Source organism: Rhinopithecus bieti, unplaced genomic scaffold, assembly GCF_001698545.2.
Source record: "Rhinopithecus bieti isolate Rb0 unplaced genomic scaffold, ASM169854v2 scaffold_32955, whole genome shotgun sequence".
NCBI lineage: Eukaryota > Metazoa > Chordata > Mammalia > Primates > Cercopithecidae > Rhinopithecus > Rhinopithecus bieti.
The window spans coordinates 1,830,270-1,853,250 of NW_016814423.1; the positions used below are offsets into that span (position 1 = coordinate 1,830,270).

General features: G+C 35.5%; 1 protein-coding gene across 1 annotated transcript in view; it reads left to right on the plus strand.

The window, feature by feature from the left end:
• The window catches only part of VWA8 (von Willebrand factor A domain containing 8), a 384,129-nt gene that overhangs the window by 219,889 nt on the left and 141,259 nt on the right, over positions 1-22,981 (plus strand). The window contains exons 22-26 of the mRNA XM_017850208.1: positions 6,967-7,042; positions 9,287-9,422; positions 11,971-12,090; positions 17,691-17,896; positions 19,516-19,667. Coding sequence (XP_017705697.1) covers positions 6,967-7,042; positions 9,287-9,422; positions 11,971-12,090; positions 17,691-17,896; positions 19,516-19,667 — 690 coding nt within the window. The remainder of the gene's footprint in view (positions 1-6,966; positions 7,043-9,286; positions 9,423-11,970; positions 12,091-17,690; positions 17,897-19,515; positions 19,668-22,981) is intronic.

The window sequence follows — 22,981 nt, forward strand, 5'->3', positions numbered from 1 at the left end:
AAAAAAAAAAAAAAAAAAAAAAAAAGAAAGAAAGAAAGAAAGAAATTAGGTCATGTTGAATGCCTAAAATTTACCAAGCTGGAAAGCTAGTTTTCAGAGTGCAGAAAAAATATCCATTTTCTGTATACAATTTTAGTAGATTTGTTTTATTTCTAAACAGTGGACAACTTAGAAATTTTTCAGTTAGTTAAAATACTTGATTATCAGCATGGCTTTGACTTTGGAAGAATTTCTTTTTAAATAGTGTTAATGTAGTAGTAGGAGACGTGGTAGAGGTAAGTAGATTTTGTAAACACATTTTGAAATGTTTAGTTTCCATCAGGTGACTGTTTTGCTGTGGCTTTTTGCTACCAGCTGTTCCCAGCAGACCCTACCTCTGAAGAGCAAAGTGTTGCATCACAGATAATATTCTATGAATATTATCCCCCTAATGTCTTCCTTCCTTTTATAGTTAGGATTTTTTGCATCTGAGCATATTAGTGATGAGTGATTGACTACTAAATAAACTGCGCTACAAAATAACCATTTTAAAATATAGAGTCTTCAGCAGCTTTGGCAGAAATATTTTACTTATACTAAAAGGACTTTTCCCTCAAAGCGTTCAAAATATTCAAAACACTGTATAATAATATTCTGTCTCTGTCTCTTGCTCTTTTGTCTTCCTTACTTTTTACACTATCACATTTCTTCAGTGTTCTACATTAATTCCTTCTGTAGAGATGAGTAATCTTGGGCTTCAGGAGGTTAGGAGATTGACCAAACTAGGAAAAGACCTCAGATTTAGTCTGGTGCTGGTTTTCAACACTGCAATAGTTATAGCTCATTTTATCTTCTTCTTTTTCTTTTTCTTTTTTAATTGTACATTGACAGTTTATAATTGTATGAACTTATGGGTTCTGTGAAGAGGGAGTTGTGTGGGGAAAAAAAATTTGTAGAGTCCAAAATGATGTTATACCTTATGAATACAATGCGAAATAATTAAATCAAGCTAATTAACATATCCATCACCTCAAATAGTTAACGTTATTTATGATGAGAACATTTGAAATTTACTTAGCAATTTTGAAATAGGCAACACTGTTATTAACTAGAAATATTCACCATGTTGTACAATAGAAATCAAAAAGAAGAAGAAAACATGTTCTTCCTGTTCAAAATTCTATACCCTCCTATTGTTGTATTGGATAGCAACACTGCTTTTAACGGTGACTGTTTTTGTTTGAGGGGCTAAGGAAGTTTCTTGCCTAATATGGCAAAGTGAATTTGTCTTTTATAGATAGGGCTAGGGGATGGGATGCCACTACTCTGCGGACAGCTCAGACTGTAAACATCAAGGGATTCTTAAACTTGTTTACATCACCTTTTTCTAAGTAGCACTCTATTTTATTAGTGATAATTCTGTTTAGTCCTCTTTATCTTTATTTCTTTACTCATTTTAAAGTAAGTCTTGTGAAAGTTATATTCTTGATACCAAGAACTCATCTTCACTTGAAAAATATCTTTTGATAGTGTTTACTTCTCTCAATCAATGATGTTAGGCTTATGTCTTACTGGTGAAAATTGCCATTTAATTCTCTTTTCATAATTAAACTTCTGTTTGAAATGATGAGCAGATGGGCATCGTGGCTCACTCCTTTAATTCCAGCATTTTGGGAGGCCGAGGTGGGCAGATCACCTGAGGTTGGGAGTTCAAGACCAGTCTGGCCAACTTGATGAACCACCATCTCTATCAAAAATACAAAAATCAGCCAAGTGTGGTTGTGCATGCCTGTAATCCCACCTCTTCTGGAGGCTGAGGCAGGAGAATCACTTGAACCTGGGAAGCGGAGGTTGCAGCAAGCCAAGATCATGCAATTGCACTCCAGCCTAGGCGACAAAGCGAGACTCTGTCAAAAAAAAAAAAAAAAAAGGAGAAATATTGAGCAAACATTTTTTCAGTGCTGCCTTTGTTCCATATTCTGTCTTTCCTTTCTCATGTTTGAGTCATATTATTGCGTGGACCATTCCTATAGGCATTTCTATTTTAATGAACTATAAAGACAGAGAAGATTTTCGTCAGCTCTTTGAAACTCTTGTGTGTCTTCTTTCTTCCTTCACTCTTATGTTTAACTATTATTAATTTTCTAAAATCAATCTAACTATAAATCAGTTAAGATACAAGTTATTAAAATATCATCCTTAAAGTAAACATCACTATTTTTAGATATTGTGCTCCTGAATAAATTAGAAGATACTAACTTAATGTACTTTTATAAACAATCTTTCAGAACAGATTGTGCTTGCTCTCTCTTTCCTTATTTTGACAAAAACTTGGTCTTTACACAATTTAATTGCTTTTATTACATGTGGAATAATTTTAAATTACTATTGAAATATTAATAACTAATTTTTTTAAAAGATTTAAAGTGCCAAAGTTAAGAATAGAGTTTAGTACAGTATTTCTTTGAGCAGCCCCTTTATTGACACAGGCTTTAGTTGATAAATGCTGTAGTTTGTAAGATAGTCAAAAGTGAGAACAGTGATAACAAATGTCAACACTTAGCTGAACATTCTAATTAATTCATCAAGTATTACTGATAAATGTTTTGTACTGGAAAGACATCTCTTTTTTAAGCTTTAGGCTAAGAACATGTAACTAAAATGTATTTTAAGTTTTCTTCTCCCTGGTATTGTTATGACACTAAATTTTCATTAGCTTTTATTTCAAAGCTGTTTTGAGAGGAACAATTCACAAGAGGATTGAAGTTGCAGGAAATAAAATATTCTCTTAGGGTCATTGTTTGTGTGGAGAATTAATCTTTTTATCCAAGTTGCTCATAAATGCAGAGTAATGATTTTAATTAAGCACCCTCTGAAAAAGAAATACTATATTGTCTTTAAGAGTCAGTTTATGCTGCCTGTAACAACAGTAGTCACCTTATTACTTACTAAGTTAAAGTTTGTAATTTTATAGTATATCTTGGAAACCAAGCCTTTTTTCTTATTGTATTAAGTCTTATGCAGACAATAGTGGATTGTTTCCCACTTACATAATGAGGGTAACTTACTGAAACATAAACCTACTAATTTCTTAAGTTCATTATTATTTTACATATTTTACTAACCTTTGCTTTTTTTTATGTACTAGATGAAGGGACTTATTATAAGAGCAGAACAAAACCACCTTTATCCTATAAATTTCTCTTTCTCACGTACTACTCCACTAAAAGTCACATTTCCCATTTGCATTTATTCTCATTTTAGTCTCCTTTGGAAATCATCTGATTTGTGCTTGTTTTCTCAAACCTGTGATTTTTATTTCTAGCACAAAAGTCTTTTGAGAAATCTAACTTGACACATTGTATGCTATCAGAATTCGAGTGTTACAGAGCAACTTCATTTTCTTTTTAAAATTAGAATTCAGGTTGAATTTACTTTTCTTAATCTGCTATGAAGCTCAATAATTATTAAGGTAACAACTGAATTTCCTTTCTAATAATGATGCAAGAGTTCCTTTTTCTATTTGGTGCTGGAAGATGACATGTTGTTGCCCATTAAATATGTGAAAGCTGAGGTGAGAAATTCGTTATATGACTATAAAAATCTGTGTGAACACATCTATTTCCCTTCCTCATCCACTCCCTTCTCTATTGCTAGAATATTAACAATAAGTAAGTATAACTAAACTTTGTTCTTGATTTGTTTAAAACTTTAACGATTAATTTGCTAGCAAAAAAAAAAAAAAAAAAGGCCTGCAGAAAGTTTATAAAACCCATAAATACAGAAAATTGATATATGACAATCCATTTGTTATATAGGGAACATTTTATTCGTACTAAAGGTTTATAATCACCAATAACTTGCCACAATGTATTTTCATTTTCCCTATCATCTCACAGGGCTTTATTTTAGACATAATTTAATTTGTTTTTTAGAGAAGATAAACAAAATTAGATTCTTTGTAAAGTGTAGTGCTAGGGCCATAAGAAGCAGTAGATTATGGGGGAGGTGCCAGGCCCAGGAGAGCCAGGATTATGGTGATGGGAATTAGATAGGAATCAGGAACAGCAATAAGCCAGAATCCCAGATAATTAACCGAAGAAAGTTAGAAGGAGAAGGAGAACCCTTCCAAGTTAGATACAAATAAGACAAGCAGTCTAAAAATTGTAATTGTCAATAATTGTATTGCCAGCGTACCTGTTCAAGCTCCATAAATGAGGAATCTGATGAGGAAGGTTCCCACTGCAGCCATAAGTTCCAGTTCAACTCCATCTTGGACATAAACCATCAACTCCTCCGTCCCTTGACTAGTCAATCCCATACATACCTTCTCAACATGACTATACTTTCTAATACAGACCTACAGATGCTTTCCTTAGAATGCACCATTTCTCTCTTTTTTTTTTTTTTTTTTTTTTTTTTTTTTTTTGAGATGGAGTCTTGCTGTGTCACCCAGGCTGGAGTGCTGTGGTGCTATCTCAGCTCACTGCAACCTCTGCCTCCTGGGTTCAGGCTTTTCTCCTGCCTCAGCCTCCTGAGTAGCTGGGATTACAGGCATGTGCCACCATTCTGGGCTAATTTTTATGTTTTTAGTAGAGATGGGGTTTCACCATGCTGGTCAAGCTGGTCGCAAACTTCTGACCTTGTGATCCGCCCGCCTCAACCTCCCAAAGTGCCAGGATTACAGGCTTCCACCACCGCACCTGGCCAGAATGTACCATTTCTTACCCCTAAGAGAATTAGCCTTACTCTAACCCAACATTTACTAGAGTAGGTTCCAGATTCTCTGTTTAAAAACAAAATCCAATGATCTAATAAATTTGGAAGTCTGTATATTTTATCCTGCACTATAAACTACATCGTTGACTTTTACTTTTTCATATTTTTTGTTTATTTCATTCATTCAACTAATATTTATTGAATTCCTCTAGTGAGCCAGACATCTAGATGGGGGACAGAATGAGGGACAGTGTGGACATGTTCTATACTCTTAGATCTTACAGTCTGTGTGGGAAGATAGTAAAACAAGTACTTACAGTATAGTGTGTGAAGGGCTGAATTAGGGGATATATGGGTCACAAGGGGATCACATAGCAGGGGCACCTAAGCTTGTCTACAAAAGGTCAGGGAAGGGATTTTTCAAGAAGTACCATCTATGCTAAAAAACTGAAGATCAAGTGAAAGGTAGGCAGGCAAGGAACTTTCAGTCACAACAACAACAATAATGATAACAAATATCTAAAGCTGATATGTAATTACACCCCTGCTATCTGCCAGATATGGTGTTAGACACTTTCCAAGTGTTCTATCAGCAATCCTTTTGAGTGGGCTTTATTACTTACCCAAAATCACATGGCTAATAAGGGGCACAACAAGAATTTGAATCCTGATTGATCTGACTCCAAGGTCTTCTTTGCACTACTCCACAGCTGCCTCTCAAAGCAATAATAATAACTGATTTTTATTATATTTGTTCTGCTAAAAGAAAAACAGTTACTTGAGGACATGTTAAGTTTATCTTGTTTTTTATTGTCAAGTGCTATTTATTACTTTTAAAAAACAGATACACATTTTGCAATTTTAACAATTCTTAATAGTTATAGTAAAGTTTGGCATTTGGAGTAGAATATATACACAAGTTAAAACTCAAGGTCTAGAAGTTCACTGTCCAAGTAAGTGTCATTTAATCTAGTAATATGTCAAAACAACACAATTACAACAGTACAGAGACATTACTTTGAGTAAGAGTAGGGTAGTTTGAAAAAATAACTTTGAACTCTTCAAAGACGCTCTCCATGATTTTTAAAGTACGTCCTAATTTCTCGTGTGGAAATAAATCTTAGCTAGAAGGCAGAGATATAAAATAAATCCCCTGAGAGATAAAAATACCTGACCTACCTATCACCTGCAATTCACCTAGCACACATTTTGGCAAAGAATATCACATAACTTGATGTGATGTTTAAACACATCATGTGAAGGGGACTTCATATACATACGAGGACAGTACAACTGTTATATATTTTTGGATACTGAAATCTAAGAGGGTTCGATAATAGAAAGTAGAATTTAAGAAATATAATGGATTGCCTAATCCCAACTAGAAATGTTCAAAATCCTATGACGTAGTTCTTTTTTTTTTTTTTTTTTTCCTGAGACGAGTCTTACATTGTCACCCAGGCTGGAATGCAGTGGCTGGTCTCTGCTCACTGCAAGCCTCTGCCTCCTGGGTTCACGGCCATTCCCCTGTCCTCGAGCCGTCCTGAGTAACTGGGACTGCAGGCATCTGCCCACCACACCCAGCCAATTTTTTTTTGTATCTTAGTAAAGGACGGGGGTTTCACCATGTTGGCCAGGATGTCCTCGATCTCCTGACCTCGTGATATGCCCCCACTCGGCCTCCCAAAGCGCTGGGATTAACAGGCGTGAGCCACCACACCCGGCCCAATAAAGTAATCTTGAGTATTCTTGGCATGCGGTATGGTAGTCTGGCTTTGGCACCTAGTGATGGCAAGTTGGGCCTGCAATTGTAATTCCTAGATTTGCTGTTGTCCTGTTCAAGCATACTCAATCATTACCAAACTTGCCATCAACAATTATATTTAAATCAACATAAATGGGTTAATATTTTATTATATATAAATATATAAAATTTATTTTAGTTTCTCCTCTTCACCCTCAGGAGGTAATTTTGAGGTGTGAGGTGGTTACAAGAGATATTACCAGAAATAAAAAGAGAAGTGAAGAACCTGGATAATCTATAAGTCTGGATTAATTCTCAAATTCTTTGTAATTTATACTGTATTAAGTCTACAGAGTATTGTTACTGAAATAAACTTCACTTGCTGTTTTTTTTTTGGTGGGGGGAGGGGAAGCAGGATGATGAACAAAAATCTTTTAAAAAATGCACCTGTGCTATATTTTTATTCATAATTAATCATCAGCTTATTTCCTTACTAACTATAGAATGTGTTGGTTTTACTTTAGGGATACAACAGTACAAACTCTTACGCTTCAGCCTTCAGTTAAAGACGGACTTATTGTATATGAAGACTCGCCTTTGGTTAGTAATCTAATCATAGAAATGTTTTCAAGTGTATTTTTGTTTCCCAGTTGTGTTTCAGTTTTTGGAGGATGAATCTCTCATGGATTATGTATTAGTCTGTTTTCATGCTGCTTATAAAGACATATCTGAGACTGGGTAATTTATAAAGGAATAAAAGGTTTAATGGACTCACAGTTCCACGTGACTCTGAAGGCCTCACAATCATGGTGGAAGGTGAAAGGCATGTTTCACATGGCAGCAGGCAAGAGAGAATGAGAACCAAGAAAAGAGGTTTGCCCTTGTAAAACCATCAGATCTTGTGAGAGTTCCTCACTACCACAAGAACAGTGTGGGGGAAACTGCCCCCATGATTCAGTTATCTCCCACCGGGTCCCTCCCACTGGGTCCCTCTTTTGAATTATGGGAGCTACAATTCAAGATGAGATTTGGGTAGGGACACAGCCAAACCATATCAGATTCTAGTACATTTCAGCCTAACTGGAAAGTGTTCATTCATGTTCATTTTAGGAGAGGATATTTATACGCAAATTATTGGGGAGATAACATGTTTTCCTATTTTGTTCTTCTGTCTTCAGAGTGAGAGATTTAGAGAATGACAGAAATCCTCTATTGATTTCTTTTCTATTCCAGATTTTTTTTTAAAGTTTACTGTCATTTTCAAATGTATACAGTTTGAAAATAGGTAAGGTTTCTAGAAAAGTTTTTAGAAATAGTTCTATTTAAAAAAATATTAGCCCAGTGTTTTAGACAGCTGGGAAGATCCAGTCCTCAACTTCCTACACAAGACCTAAAGAAATCTCAGCCTGCCAGGCATGTCCCTCTGTGCACATGACACCTTTGCAGTAATGGCACAAATAAGTCATCATGGGAACCACTGTGGTCCAGACCCCAGGGAGTGGAGTCTTTAGGATCTCCTGCCTGAGTTCTCCCAGATTGGGCCTGACTTTCCCTGAACAAAGACCGGGTTGAGCATAGAAGCTACATGTTTTCTTTTTTTAAATTCAGTTATTTTTTTATCCTAAAATTTAAAAAGAAATTTCTTGTAAGTTTTTTAAAAATATGCTTTAAAATAATTGTGGTAGAAGAAATGCTCATTTCTTAATCTGTATTTTCTTAAAATATACCATCCTACGAGAAAATTAGGATGTGGTCCACTTTACGTTATATTTCTTACTTTTTTTTTTAATCTTGAGATTTTCACTTAAATTCATTGGATATCTTCTTTTATTCACCCCTCAAAATGTTTTTAAGACTTTTCTCTAGCTTTCATCTTTCTTTTCATGATGTCACCATCAACCCAGTCACCTTAAATCTAAGATTTTTATTTTTCCTTTCTCCTCTTCCCACCCAGGCAACTGCCAAGACTATAGATTCTGCCTCTACAAAACCTTCAAATCAGTCTAATGCCTTTCATTTCCATTTTTTTAATACCTCCCTCAAATCAGGTTCCCAAACCACTTTTTAGCCAAACTATTCTGCATATTGTCGCCAGATTAAATATCCTAAAGTGTAGCTCCAAGCTCCACTTCTATCATGTGTCAACTCATAACCATTAAATTGCATCCCATTACTTAACGAGGAAGTACCTATTTCTTGGTCTGGCAGTTAAACCCTTAGCAGTAGACACCCAGTCTACCCTTCTAGTCCCTTTTCTCACATTTAACTTCTACTTCAGCCAGCATAGACTGTTCATAGTCACTCATTTCTAGATTTGCCCCAGGATTTCTTGAGTTTGACCATTGATTCTCTTTGTCTTGAGTAGCCATCTCTTCTGCCCTATCCATTTTGGGTCTATTACAGTTGTATACTCTTTTAAGAGCTTTAACAAATTCAGTGTTCTAATGTCCACAATGATTGTAATGTCTCACCCTTCATGACTCCCATGGCACTTTCTCTATTTGTTATACTTGTTTTAAATCTCTCCTACTCTTGGGTGTGAGATGTTGTTGGGTATCACTACCATGGGAATAATTTTAATACTAAAATGAAATAAAAAGATTACTGTAGAGTTGGCAGTTTAGTAACTACGTGAAGCTTTTGGTAGAAATCACAAAATTTTGTTTCCAGCTCTGCTATAGATGTGTGTGTGTATGTGTGTGTATGTGTGTGTATGCGTGTGTGTGTGTGTATTCTCATAACTTAAATAAAGCCAGCTGTTATAAATTCAAAGCAGTAAGTAATGAAGTTTTAATAATGGCTGTCTTCATTTAATTGTTTATGATAAATTTTCTGTCTTCAAAGGTTAAAGCAGTAAAGTTGGGTCACATTCTGGTAGTAGATGAGGCAGACAAAGCTCCAACAAATGTCACGTGTATTTTAAAAACTCTAGTAGAAAATGGAGAAATGATTCTAGCAGATGGAAGACGCATTGTTGCAAGTGAGTATTCTAAAAAGCAATGTTTCCTTTAATACATACAATGTTTATATCTCTGTATCAAATCACAAACTTAGCTGGGTACTTATTTACAAATAATAAGCATAAGTTCAATATAACTTAAGTTGCCTGTATTGACAATCATTTATAAAAATTAATACATCTGAATCTAGCTTTGTCAGTTTTACTTTTACAGCCAGCAAGCATCTTTGAAATTTTTAGTAGTAGTATTAGTACAAATCAACTTTGTATTTTTCTACCCTGACAATACCAACATATAACCCTTGTACTCATCTCTCAATTATTTGTGTATGTTTTTTTTCAATTTGCTCATTATAATAAAAAATACTGGACTTTTTATTTTATAGGTACAGATATATGTGATGAACACGTATATATTACACACACTCCTACCTTAGGAAGAAGTTATCCTCTGTTTTTTATTATCTCCTGCCTCCCTCCCACACACACCCTTTTTGTTGTTATTGTTAGGAAAAAAAATGAAGATAGATTAATCTTGTCAGTGTATTTAAACTACAAGGAGCAATTAAGTTTGTCTGATGCAATGTGAGACCATTTTCTAAATTTAAAATTTAAAATGTTTGTATCCTGAAAGAACTTGAAAATCTGTTAACTAGCCATTGAAAATATATAGCCAACCAGAGTAACCAAACAAGTTGAGACTAATAACTAAAATCTTCAATACTCAAAGAGAGTATGTAAGGAAAACTCCATTAAAAAGGTACAAGTGCATCACCACAGAGATATTCTGGGACAGCATCATTGCAAGATTGCCATTTTTGAGCCTGAACTTAGCACTAACAAAAGCATTCTAATATTTCAGTTTCACAATGATTTTATGTGAAAAATTAGAATTTGAGTTACCCTGAATACTTTCTGTTAAAAAAAAGATCATTCAGACTGTCAGAATTCTGCCTGCCCTTACGAAGCATTATGAGGACAGTGAAATGGAAAAGAAGAAGGAATTGCTGAAACACAATTGTAGTTTAAGAAATAATTATCTCCTGGCAACCCTCAACATTCTCTGATATATTTTTGAGGAATAGTCATTATAATTTTAAACTCAAGTATGATTGTAGCTGACGTTTTGAACAAGAGCACTTGAAGCTCTTTTGAATATAGTTTCATGAACCATCACTTGTAGGGTTACGTTTTTCATTTTCTTTAACTTTTTAAAATTTTCATTTTTTATTGTCATTTTTGTTTTGATTAACTGATTACGTTTTGCCTGTAGCCACATACCCTTGTTATTTTCCACTACTAAGATTAATAGGGATCAGAGTTAAAACTATTGGTTGTATTGGTGTACATGAATATGTACATGCTGAAAGATTACTTTTTGGTATCATAAAAAAATGAGAGTAGGTTCTTCCAGACTCATCTCAAATAAAGCTGTAGGTACTTCACAACTATCGTTTTTTAAAGATGGGCAACCTAAGGGTAGGGTTTAAATAAATTAAGATAGCAAGTGGTTCTTCCTGAAATAACCATAATAAAACTTTTACTATCTTAAATTATTTTCTGGACTTCCAAATCTATCTGTAATGTACACTAGCCAGTAGAAATACCTTTCACATTTACACAAAGAAAGCCCCAGTCAACTTAATATCACTTATTTTAAGAACTATAGTACAATCCCATGATTGGAAATAAATCAACATTGTACTAATGAGTTTGACGAGGTTTTTAAGACCTTTATTCTATTAACATGTATTTAGGTTGCAGGGTGCATGATCTAAACAGGAATAACTCCTCGCTGCATAATGGCAGGCTCTTTGCAAAAGGATGTAGTTACTGATTTGATAAAAAACTAAAAAAAGTTTGGATTATCCTTTAGCTATTCCTATTCCTTGAATTCTCTCTTATTATGGATTACTTTTTTTTTTTTTTTTTTGAGACGGAATCTCGCTCTGTCACCCAGGCTGGAGTGCAGTGCTGCGATCTCGACTGACTGCAAGCTCCACCTCCTGGGTTCACGCATTCTGCTGCCTCAGCCTCGTGAGTAGCTGGGACTACAGGCACCCGCCACCACACCCGGCTAATTTTTTGTATTTTTAGTAGAGACACGATTTCAACATGTTGGCCAGGGTGGTCTTGATCTCCTGACCTCGTGATCTGCCCACCTCTGCCTCCCAAAGTGCTGAGATTACAGGCATGAGCCACCATGCCTGGCCTCCCTTATTATGGATCTCTACCTTTAATTTTTTTAAGGACTAACAACATCTCAAGCCAGGCTTAAGTACCGTAAGTCTACATTTGGACAAGGTTGCTTTTTTTTAGATGTACACTGAATGTAGATAAGAGTGCAAGTTCCTGTATAATTTAGTATATGCTTTATCAGTGTTTGGTTCTTGAGCAGATTTTTTTCAAGAAAGATTTTGTTTCTGCAACCAAGTTATCACAGCCAAATATCTTAGAGCTTTTTATAATTGAACAGTATAACTATTTATGTTATCTTCAAGAGTGTTGCTTGATATTTTTAAGAATTATTAAATATTGATAAAGAATAAATAGAAATTTTGTTTTTCAGATTCTGCTAATGTGAATGGAAGAGAAAATGTTGTTGTGATTCATCCTGATTTTAGGATGATTGTTCTGGCAAACAGACCTGGATTTCCTTTCCTAGGCAATGATTTCTTCGGTACCTTAGGTAAAAACTGTAATGATAATAGCAATACCAATAAAAACACTGCTGTAATGGCTGTCATTGAATGCTTATCATGTGCTATGCCACCATCATTATCACCTTGTGAAAATACTTATTATCCCCTTTTAGTGAAGAAAAATATCTGATATTCAGAGGTTTTTGTTTCGTTTTGTTTTTTTCCAAGATGGAGTCTTGCTCTGTCACCCAGGCTGGAGTGCAGTGGCATGATCTTGGCCCACTACGACCTCCGCCCCCTGGGTTCAAGCAATTCTTCTGCCTCAGCCTCCCCAGTAGCAGGGATTACAGGCATGTGCCACTGGGCCTGGTTAATTTTTGTATTTTCAATAGAGATGAGGTTTCACCATGTTGGCCAGGCTGGTCTCAAACGTCTGACTTCATGTGATCCGCCTGCGTCGGCCTCCCAAAGTGATGAGATTGCAGATGTGAGCCACCCTGCCTGGCCCAGAGAGATTATTTTTTGATAGTGTCTGGGATAATGAGTGGTGGACTTGGGCTTCATATCTAAGTCTATCTGATCCCAGAGTCTTTTTTCTTAAACCATTACACTATACTTTGTTGTTTAGGAACTCTTGGAATAAAACACAAAATGAGAAATGGTTTTGCTTTTGTCACATCCCCTAACCGTGAAAAGACTGAGGTCAGCTCTGAGAAGACTGATTCACATTGATCGGAGAGGCCCTGGGATAAACTTACTCATCAAAAGTCTTTAAGAAGGACTTCTCTTCTCTGTAGCAAGTATATAATTCTGGACTCTCACACTCAATGTGAAGCAGGCCCAGTCTCTGAGTGAGATCTTTGATCTAGCAATTACCCATAAAGGAATTTATCCAAGGAATTTACCTATTGAATGTTTAAGTACAAGGATAGGCACTATAGCATTGTTTATAGTAGAAAGTATACAAACAACTCTAATGTCCATCTAAATGGGACTGGATAAAGAAATTCTTTTGTATCCACACAATAGAATGCTATGCAGCTGTTTAAAAACAGAGAATAAGTTTACTGACGCTGCTATAAAAAAATCAGTACTCAAAATAGTAATTGAAACAATAAGTCAGTAAAGTGGGTATAGTAGTTTACCCGTTCCTGTGTTTTGGAAAAGGCAGGTGGGATGGATACATGCATATGCTTGTATATGGATAGAATTTCTCCAGAAAGGTCCACAAGAATCTGATAAGGCGTTGTTTGCAATGGAAGTTAGGGATGGGAATATAAAATACTCAGTTATACTGTTTTGCAGTTTTTATTATATACAGATATTACCTTTAAAGTTACTAACAATTCGTAGATTACTGATACACTTAGAAATGTAATAACGTAAACACACCAAAGAAAAGTTGTTTCTAATTGTAAAGAGGTTTGAGTTCTTTTATTGTTTATAGGTCACCCCTTATACCCCAAGTCACTCCTAATACCTGTAAGAGTACTCTCTGTTCTGTCTCCATCTTCCATCCACCTCCAAATCCTCATACTGTGCCATCTGCTCTTGTTTCTATTATCTACCCCTATTCATCCTAGTCACTTCTTATTGATCTTTAGCCCTTTGCTCACTTTCATTCTCTGCAACCCTACTCTTCTTTTGGAGTGATTGCAATATATACATATGTGACCCATCCAACTCTCTGGCCTCTTGGCTCCTTGGATGTTTTTATTCCAGCGGTCTTATACCATACCTTAGCCATTCATGGCTAGTTTCTATAACTGACACTTCTGTAACTTCTGTTTCCTATTCCTATTCTGTCTTCATTTGTCCTTGGGATTTTTATCTCATCCATGCATTCACTACCTCCAGTCTTTCCAGCTACTCCCTCTACTACACCAAATCCAACAACTCTTCAAATGTATGAGAAGCTTCAATCCATTAATCCTACCACCTTTTCACTTACCCATCTTGATATATTTTCTTCTCCTTTACCTAGGCTTTTTTTTTTTTCTTACCTAGCTTCGATTCCATGATCTTTCACATTTATGGCTCTCTTACATATATTCTTCAGCTTCCCTGTTCCTCTCTTAGCTTGTCCTGTGCACTTGGAACCCCTCTGCCCTGGTTACTGCCAACTCTCTGACAACATTGAACCTACACATGTACAGCTGAATGTGGTTAGAAAAAGCCCAAAACTGACCAATCTCATTTCACATTCTTAACAGTGGGCCTCAAGTGTCCCTAAATGTAATCACACTGTGCTTCGCTAGACCTTTCACTTTCCTCTTCTCATATGATAATTCTTATCTTCTCTCTCCTCGCAGCTCCAACACTGCTGCATGAATTTCTTTTTGTTTTAAAATTATACAATACTTGAACATTCAATTACTGCAAGAGATTGAAATATAGAAGGGCTTATGGAGGGGAAAGGGAAATTCTCCTTCATTTTCCCACCAGTCTCATTCCTTTCCCGTTGCTAACCAGGATTCAGTTTACTGACTTTCTTTTAGATTTCTGTTACTTTCTCCTGTCTTCCTACTGCACTGAGAAAATGAAAGCAATTAAAACGAATGTCCACAGACTCCTACAACCAAGTCTTCCACCTGCGATGTTCTGCTTTCCCACTTGTTGCAGGTCAACTGTTCACATTCCCGTCTAGAGGGAGTCCCTCCAGATGAGCACCAGATCCCACCTTCTGAAGGCTGCTGCTCTAGCAGTTCTGCCCTCCCTCTTCTGTATCAGCAACTTCCCTACATTATTCCCCTCTGCAAACAATCAAGCTATTTCCTTCATCTTCAAAACACACACACACACACACACACACACACACACACACACACACACCTCTTAATCTTACTCTTTTTGCCACCTATTGCTACATTTTTTTCTTCTCCTTTGTAACAAAATTCCTTGCAGTCGTTTGTACTCAAAAGTTGTCTACACTTGCAATTTCCATTTCTTCTGCACCATCCTCACTTAAATTCATTCTAATCAGATTTTTGCTCCCATTACTCCACAGAAACGGTTCTTATCTAGGTTATTAGTGACTTTTCCTTAGCTAAATCCAGTGGTTGATTCTTAGTCCTCGTTATACTGAATCTACCAGCAGTATTTAATATATTATATAGTTGATACAGTTAGTCACTTTCTTCTCCTTGATGCATTTTCCTTCACTTGACTTCCAATAGTTCTTCAAGTATGTTCTTGGTTTCTTACATTAATAACTATTCCTGCTCAGCCTTATTTGTTGGAGCTTGTTAGAATGTCCCAAGGCTCAGGCCCTGGTCCTCTTACCTATCTATACTCATTCCTTTAATAAAATCAGAATGCCTCATGTTTTAGACTACCAATTATATGCCAGTTATTGCCAAATATTCATCTCCAGCCCAGACCTTCCTCCTGAACTTCACACTCATATCCAGTTTCCAGTTCAATAGCTCCTATCTTGAATTTAACATGTCCATGATGAACTTACTTTTTTTTTCTTAAACCTAATTTATAGTCTTTTGTAAATCTCTCTTAATGACAACTCCAAATTCATTTTTTTGTTTCTCTCTTTCTCTTATGCTCTTTTCCATATATCCTGCAATCTTATTGGCTATACCCTCGAAATATATTCAGAATTATCCTGCTTTCCCCATCACCTCCATTTGCCACCATTCTGATCTGAGCCACCATCATCTCTTACCTGGATTACTTCAAGTAGTCCCCTAATGGGTCACCCTGCTTCCAGCCTTATTCTTGAACTGTGAAATATCTAAGGGTTTACTCTACTTTTAAGCTAAGAAGTTAGCTTGCCACAGAAGGCTTTCATGGAAGAAGACACTAGACTCCTGAGTCAGAGACAAAAGAGGAATGAGTCTTCAGCAAAAGCAGTAGTCAAAGTATCAGCATTTGTGCTGCTTCCTCAAGCCCCAGTTCCCACAGGACAACAGAAAGAGGGCCAAATGATAGCTGTACTTATAGTGAGATGCCTTATAGAAGAAGAATCCTGAGCTTAGGTAACCCAAATTACCTTCGGGGAGAGAGAGAGAGAGAGAGAGAGAGAGAAGAGAGAGAAGAGAGAGAAGAGAGAGAAGAGAGAGAAGAGAGAGAAGAGAGAGGAGAGAGGAGAGAATATATATCTTCCAACGCTGCACTGCTCTACAAATGTTTTTGGAAATATAGTCAATGTGGTCAGTGCCTCTGCTCACAAGGTATTTATCTTCCTATGCCCTTTTATGGCACAGTAGTCCACGCCTCTGCTAAAATCCTCCATGGCTTCCCATTGTATTCTGAGTAGAGGTACAAGTATTTACAACAGTTTTCAGTGTCCTACACAGTATGTCTCCCACATCCTTCTATGTCTGTAACCACATGTCCTGTACTGCTTGGTGCTGCTCTATCCACTTCCTCTATTCCATCTACTCTGCTCTCCTGCCTCGTCCTTCCACATGCCAGGTATGCCTGCCTTAAGGTCTTTGGATTAGCTGTACCAGCTGCCTGTAATGCTCTTCCCCCAGGTATCAACATTTGCTCAGATGTTACCTTCTCATGAGGTTTACCTGACTGACCTCCCCCAGCATCACCATTTCTACTGTCCTTATTAATCATGATTTGATGAGTGAATGAATGAGGGGTCAATTATCTTTTTATGTTAGTGATAAGTTTTATTTTCAGCAAAAAAGGCAAAAGCCATTCTTCACCTTTGTATTTGAAAAACTTTAGTATATGAGATAAAATTTTGAAGGTATCATGGCTTTCATTTTATTCAGTTCCTTTCAAATACACAGATACAAAATAATTGTTCAAATGGTTCCTAAATCAAAGTAAGATCTTATTGCTACCTTACTAGATACTGTCATTTTCTAAAATGAACATATTAAATAATGTAAGTCTATTTACTTTTACTTCCTTTGATCCCTGGTCTCTTAGATTATGAATCATAGAATTATTTTCCAGTACATTCTCTTTTCCCTAAATTACAGATGAAATATTATGTTTCTATATTCTTTTTCTTGATTTTAATTTAGACAATATCTCTACAGGTTTACTTTACCAAAACTAACCTCTAAAGTATATTCTATAAATCTGCACAAGATACAGGTTGTTTAGAGTGATGCTACTAATTCTCCCTTTTTTAGTGCATAAAGAAGCATTTTTATGAGATAGATGTATATAATTTTTGAAGATACTCAACATCTGTTGAAGTTGAAATGCTGTCTCAGAACCATTTGAAGAATATATTCCCACTAATAGAAAAGGAATAAATTATCTAAACTCTGTGCATGTGCATTTTTTTTAAGAGGTACTAATACAGGTCTGGAAAAATAAATACACTGAACATTAAGACTCAGTGCTTTTGGGGGAGGGAGTGGCATTGGCAGAGACTTAAAGGAGAATTTTTTTTTCCTCTTTGTATTGGAATATCTTCCCATGAACATGTATTCAAGTATTACGTAAATTTTTTAACAAAAATAAATTCATGGAGATAAACCATTCATCACCCAGTTTTCTTTTGCTTCAGTCATTTGCTTTCTTCTCTGTACCATCCTATTGTTGGATGGGCATTATATGCTTTGATGAGCAACCAATGGCTCTTTAAACAACATTCAGTTTTTTCCTATGACATCGTAATGGATTCATTGCATGCTGAATGTGAGTCTTTTCTCTCCTTTAGGTGATATTTTTAGCTGCCATGCAGTTGATAACCCCAAACCCCACTCGGAGCTCGAGATGCTCAGACAGTATGGACCAAATGTGCCTGAGCCCATCCTTCAGAAGCTTGTGGCTGCCTTTGGAGAGCTGAGGAGTTTGGCTGACCAAGGGGTTATTAACTATCCTTATTCTACCAGAGAAGTTGTCAACATAGTCAAACATTTACAGGTAGGTATGGCACACACGTGTACATAAGAGCCATCACTCTCTTCTTTATTTTTTATTTTTTCAGACTGTACAGTTTGTACCAGAGTTTTTAATTTCCATAAATATAATAATGAGTCAGATTACATAATTTGAAATGTTTATAATCTAAGTTATAAATATAGTAGGCCAATGAACGTTATTATCTGTTCAGCTTTTAATTAACTTTGGCAAAGTCTTCAGTCATTACCGAAGAGTTAGGAAATTTGGTGGAAGGCCGTTGTTAGAGGGCAGGTGAGGCAAGAGAGTGAGTCAGTGGGGAAACCTTCCTGTTCTGTTGTTAGGCTTTTTACAACAAGCATGTGGTATGTGAGTAAAAAATGTTTTTATTTTGAAACAAATCACATGGAGACAACAGCAAACAGAGTAGGAACTAACAGTACTGATTAAATACCTGTAAATACTGCAAGAAAATTTTATGAGATAGAGTAGGCAGGAGAATGAAATTTCCTGCGACAATGTACAATGTGTTCTCCACCTTAGTAAATAAAACAAACAAATACAAAATGGTATAAATCTTACTTACAAAACAAATAAGGGTCTCCAAGCTAACAGTCACAACCCAACAACTCTTGACTTCCGCCCTATCCCCAACCCTCCCAGAAAACCCTAGAAAGAAAAGTAGAAAGGTGGGGTGGGGAGAGTACACGCAGGGGAAGATGTTGATCCAAGGATACAAAGTTCCAGTTAGATAGGAGAAATAAATTTTTGAGATCTATTGCACGGCATGGTAACTGTAGTTAATAACAATGTAATGTATATTTTGAAATTGCTGAGAAAGTAGATTTTAAGTAATGGTTATACCATAAAGTGTGTTAAATGATGGCTATATTAGTGTGATTTAACCATTCTGTAAGGCATACATACATTGGAATATCACATTGTACCCCATAAATATATACAGTTATTATTTGTCAATTAAAAACATGGAAAAAACAAGATTAAAAATAAAAGCTTTGTTCTGCCTATAAAACCATAAGTCCATTTCAGCTAGCTCAGAACCTATCACCTAAAGAAAAGCAAAGCAGACCCAGGAAAGGACTCAGAGGACATGAGCAGTGTAAATTCAGTTGTAGTCATACTTGTTTTCTTGCCCTCTACTGCTCCCTGTTCCTCTGTTGTTTGTACTTTTTAATGTTCTTTCCTTCTTTTCTTGTTGCTTTATCTTCTTCCTTTATTCACAGACTGACTTTTCTGAAAACTTCTGTATAGATATTTAACACGCTCCTTTACTTAACTAGCATTTTTTAACTGTTCGATCTGGAACTCATATTAAAGGCAGGAGATTTCAGAAAGCAGTGACAATCACTGACACCAGGATCTAGGCACTGCTCTAACATTTGAGAGTAGGAACTGTTTCCCCTCAAATTCTGGCATTTATTTAAAAAGGAAAATATTGTTAAGTCATCTGAGCAAACATTAAAAGAGAAAAATGACTACATTCCTACTACCTGCTTATCTGACGAGGCCAGTAAATTTCTGCTATAGTTCATTTGATCATTATTGTCCTATCCATTTCATAAATCTTTATAATGTTGTATATTTTATCACATGCATAATAAGGGAATTTTTTTTTAATACAGAAATTTCCCAGTGAAGGTCTCTCCAGTGTAGTTCGAAATGTGTTTGACTTTGATTCCTACAACAACGACATGAGGGAGATATTGATTAACACATTACACAAATACGGGATACCTATTGGAGCAAAGCCTACCAGTGTGCAACTGGCAAAGGAGTAAGGCAAATTCACTATTGATCAATATTCTTCTGATTCTTAAATGCTGATAGTTCTTGATTTACCATTGCATTCTACAAAACTGATTTGCTATAGAAATTACTTTTATGAGTAAGCTTTTCAAATATATGTATATGTTGCTATTTGCTGGCTGCTTTTCAGTTAAATAGCATTATTTATAGGCCTGTAAATTGAAAAGTTTGATTATTATGTATGTCCCATGAGTAGATGTAATACAGTCAAATAAAGGGAAATATTTGTTTCTTTAACAGTCTCAGTCCTTTTGTTGAATTATTATGAATATTACTATTTCTTTTTTTTTTTTTTTTTTTTTTTGAGACGGAGTCTCGCTCTGTCGCCCGGGCTGGACTGCAGTGGCCGGTTCTCAGCTCACTGCAACCTCCGCCTCCCGGGTTTATGCCATTCTCCTGCCTCAGCCTCCGAGTAGCTGGGACTACAGGCGCCCGCCACCTCGCCCGGCTAGTTTTTTTTTTGTATTTTTTAGTAGAGATGGGGTTTCACCCAGTGCACACCATTGTACAAACATGAAAACCACATAAAGAGATAATGTACATTTAGTTGATATGTTCTTATTTCTGTTACTATATAGTTTTCTTTATGATAATTTTCCAAATTTATGATCATGTTAACTAGAGAGATTTTTGGTTACTTATGTCAGCTTCATAGATGAAAGAGGTAGTAAGAACTGGTGGGTTTATTTCATGCAAACTAGTTGCCTACCCTTTATTTTACAATCATAGGCTGCTACTTAATGTTAGTTAAGAATCTTGCACATATAGTGTTGACCAGAAAAGTAATTGACAGAGTTTTTCAGTAGAGTAATTAAGTCAGCACAAATTCACTAGAAAATAGTTTTCAATATGCCTAACTTACGGATAATGCATCTAATACCATCTTTGTCTATAAAAATAGTTAATTATAAATTCAGAGGGGATAATAATCACTTTTAAATTACTGTTCAATTTTAGCCCCAAATAGGAGACACTATCTTTCTGTAGACAAAATGTGTTAAATGTAAATATAAATCACTGATTATATATAAATATAAATCAGTGATTAGCAAAAAAAAGGTGTATGTGTATATATATATATTTATAAAATCTCCAAGGTGTATACTCATCCACATTTATTGATTCTTTGAAGTCATTATAAAAACTTGTCAGGATATATGCCAATAGACATAAATTATTAAAGTATCAGGAACTTCTAAAAGAGAAACAAATATTTCCCTTCTGTGTTAAAAGAACAAGATGGACTTATCTTAGAAATTATATTATCCGTGCATTGGTTTATATTATTAATGAATAAGTAAATTATTTTCCAGAAAAATGACCGGGTGGCAATTGCAAATGCACATATCTTTTTGGCACAATGCTATTTTACTGATTGATTAGCAGTCCTTATGGGCATTTGAAACTAGGTCAGTAATTTAATGGGTATAACATATTGTCTGTATAAGAGAGTTCAAGAAATTCTCTTTCATATGCAAGATTTCTATTAGAAATTTTCTTTAATATGCAAACTTAAGTTATTTACTTCCTTTTGTAAACTCTCTTTATTTTAGCTGGAAATAAGATGACTTTTATTACCATTAACAAATTTATAAAATTAGAGTACTGACTTTATGGGAACTAAGCTCATGATTTTAAAACGATTTCTTTTTCTACTCTTGTACGACTATACATAAAATTAAAATACATATTAATTGGTAAGGTTAATCATGAGAAAATTTTACTTCGAAAGCAATTTTAGTTTCTAAGGAAGAAACTAAAAATGGTTTAACTTATTCATTGTCATCCTCAGTTCTAAACAGAAAAATTCTTGCTATGGCAAGTTAATTCTAACTCTAGTACTTACGAGTAGAAGCAAAAGTACTTTGAGCCTGGAAACAAGTTGGTGACACTCTTGCATTACAAGGGAATGGAAACAACTAGCTGTCCCCCAAACGCATATAGCTAGAAATAGACTTAAGCAGATGTGAAGGAAGAGTGAATTTTCCTTTTAGAAGGAGCTCATAGTAGGTTATAATTTCCACAGTCATTCAGAGCAATTTTTTCCTCATATGTTAATTGCAATAAGTTAGGCAACTCAAAAGTAGTGTTCTTTTATTGCCCTTCATGAAATTCACAGGTTCCATAGCAATTTCTATCAAATTATCAACCTTGTACTTAGAGAGAGTAGGATGACGAAGTGAACAAAGTAATGGCCTGGGAATTTAGCAGTTAGTCATATGTTCACCTGTCTAGCCAGATCAGACGTGGAAAAACAGGTGAAAAGAGCCCTCAAAGAGCTCACCATTCTGTTTTGGTCATTTGAATTTAGAGAAGTTACTTAACTAATTCTCTATTGGTATAGAGGGCCTTTTCTTATAAATAGCTTATCTATTTGATTTTTTTAAATATTTTAAAATATTTTAAATATTTTAATATTTTAAAATATTAAGTACACTGGGAGAAATTATTTTTAAAAGTATTTGATTTACCATCTAAATCAGGACATTTTTGAGAAAGGCAGGGGAAGCTGTTGACAATAATTCTATAAAAAGAGTTAAAATAAGACTGCCCTGGCCAAGCCAGAATATGTGATTATCTTCATTGTAGATCATCAGTAAAGTTCCTTTCTATTCTAACATCTTTTGAATTTTAATGTATTCTTAATGTTTATCTCATCTGTAAAAACAAACTTAAAAATATGTGATACTAATACTTTTCATTCCCCCTCTCCGCCCCTGCCCCCCAAGTAGTGTACTGTTGATGGTAATCACATAGACCACTGAGAAGTTAGTCTTCCCCATGCAGTCTTTGATTTCACTTTGACNTATTAAGTACACTGGGAGAAATTATTTTAAAAGTATTTGATTTACCATCTAAATCAGGACATTTTGAGAAAGGCAGGGGAAGCTGTTGACAATAATTCTATAAAAGAGTTAAAATAAGACTGCCCTGGCCAAGCCAGAATATGTGATTATCTTCATTGTAGATCATCAGTAAAGTTCCTTTCTATTCTAACATCTTTTGAATTTTAATGTATTCTTAATGTTTATCTCATCTGTAAAACAAACTTAAAATATGTGATACTAATACTTTTCATTCCCCTCTCCGCCCCTGCCCCCCAAGTAGTGTACTGTTGATGGTAATCACATAGACCACTGAGAAGTTAGTCTTCCCCATGCAGTCTTTGATTTCACTTTGACTTTTCTAGACCTTTTGCTAAACCAGTTCTTCTAGGCTGCTTCTACCCAGCTCTGCAGGTGCTGTTAGTGGGGAAGATACACTTTGGATTTCAGTTCCTAA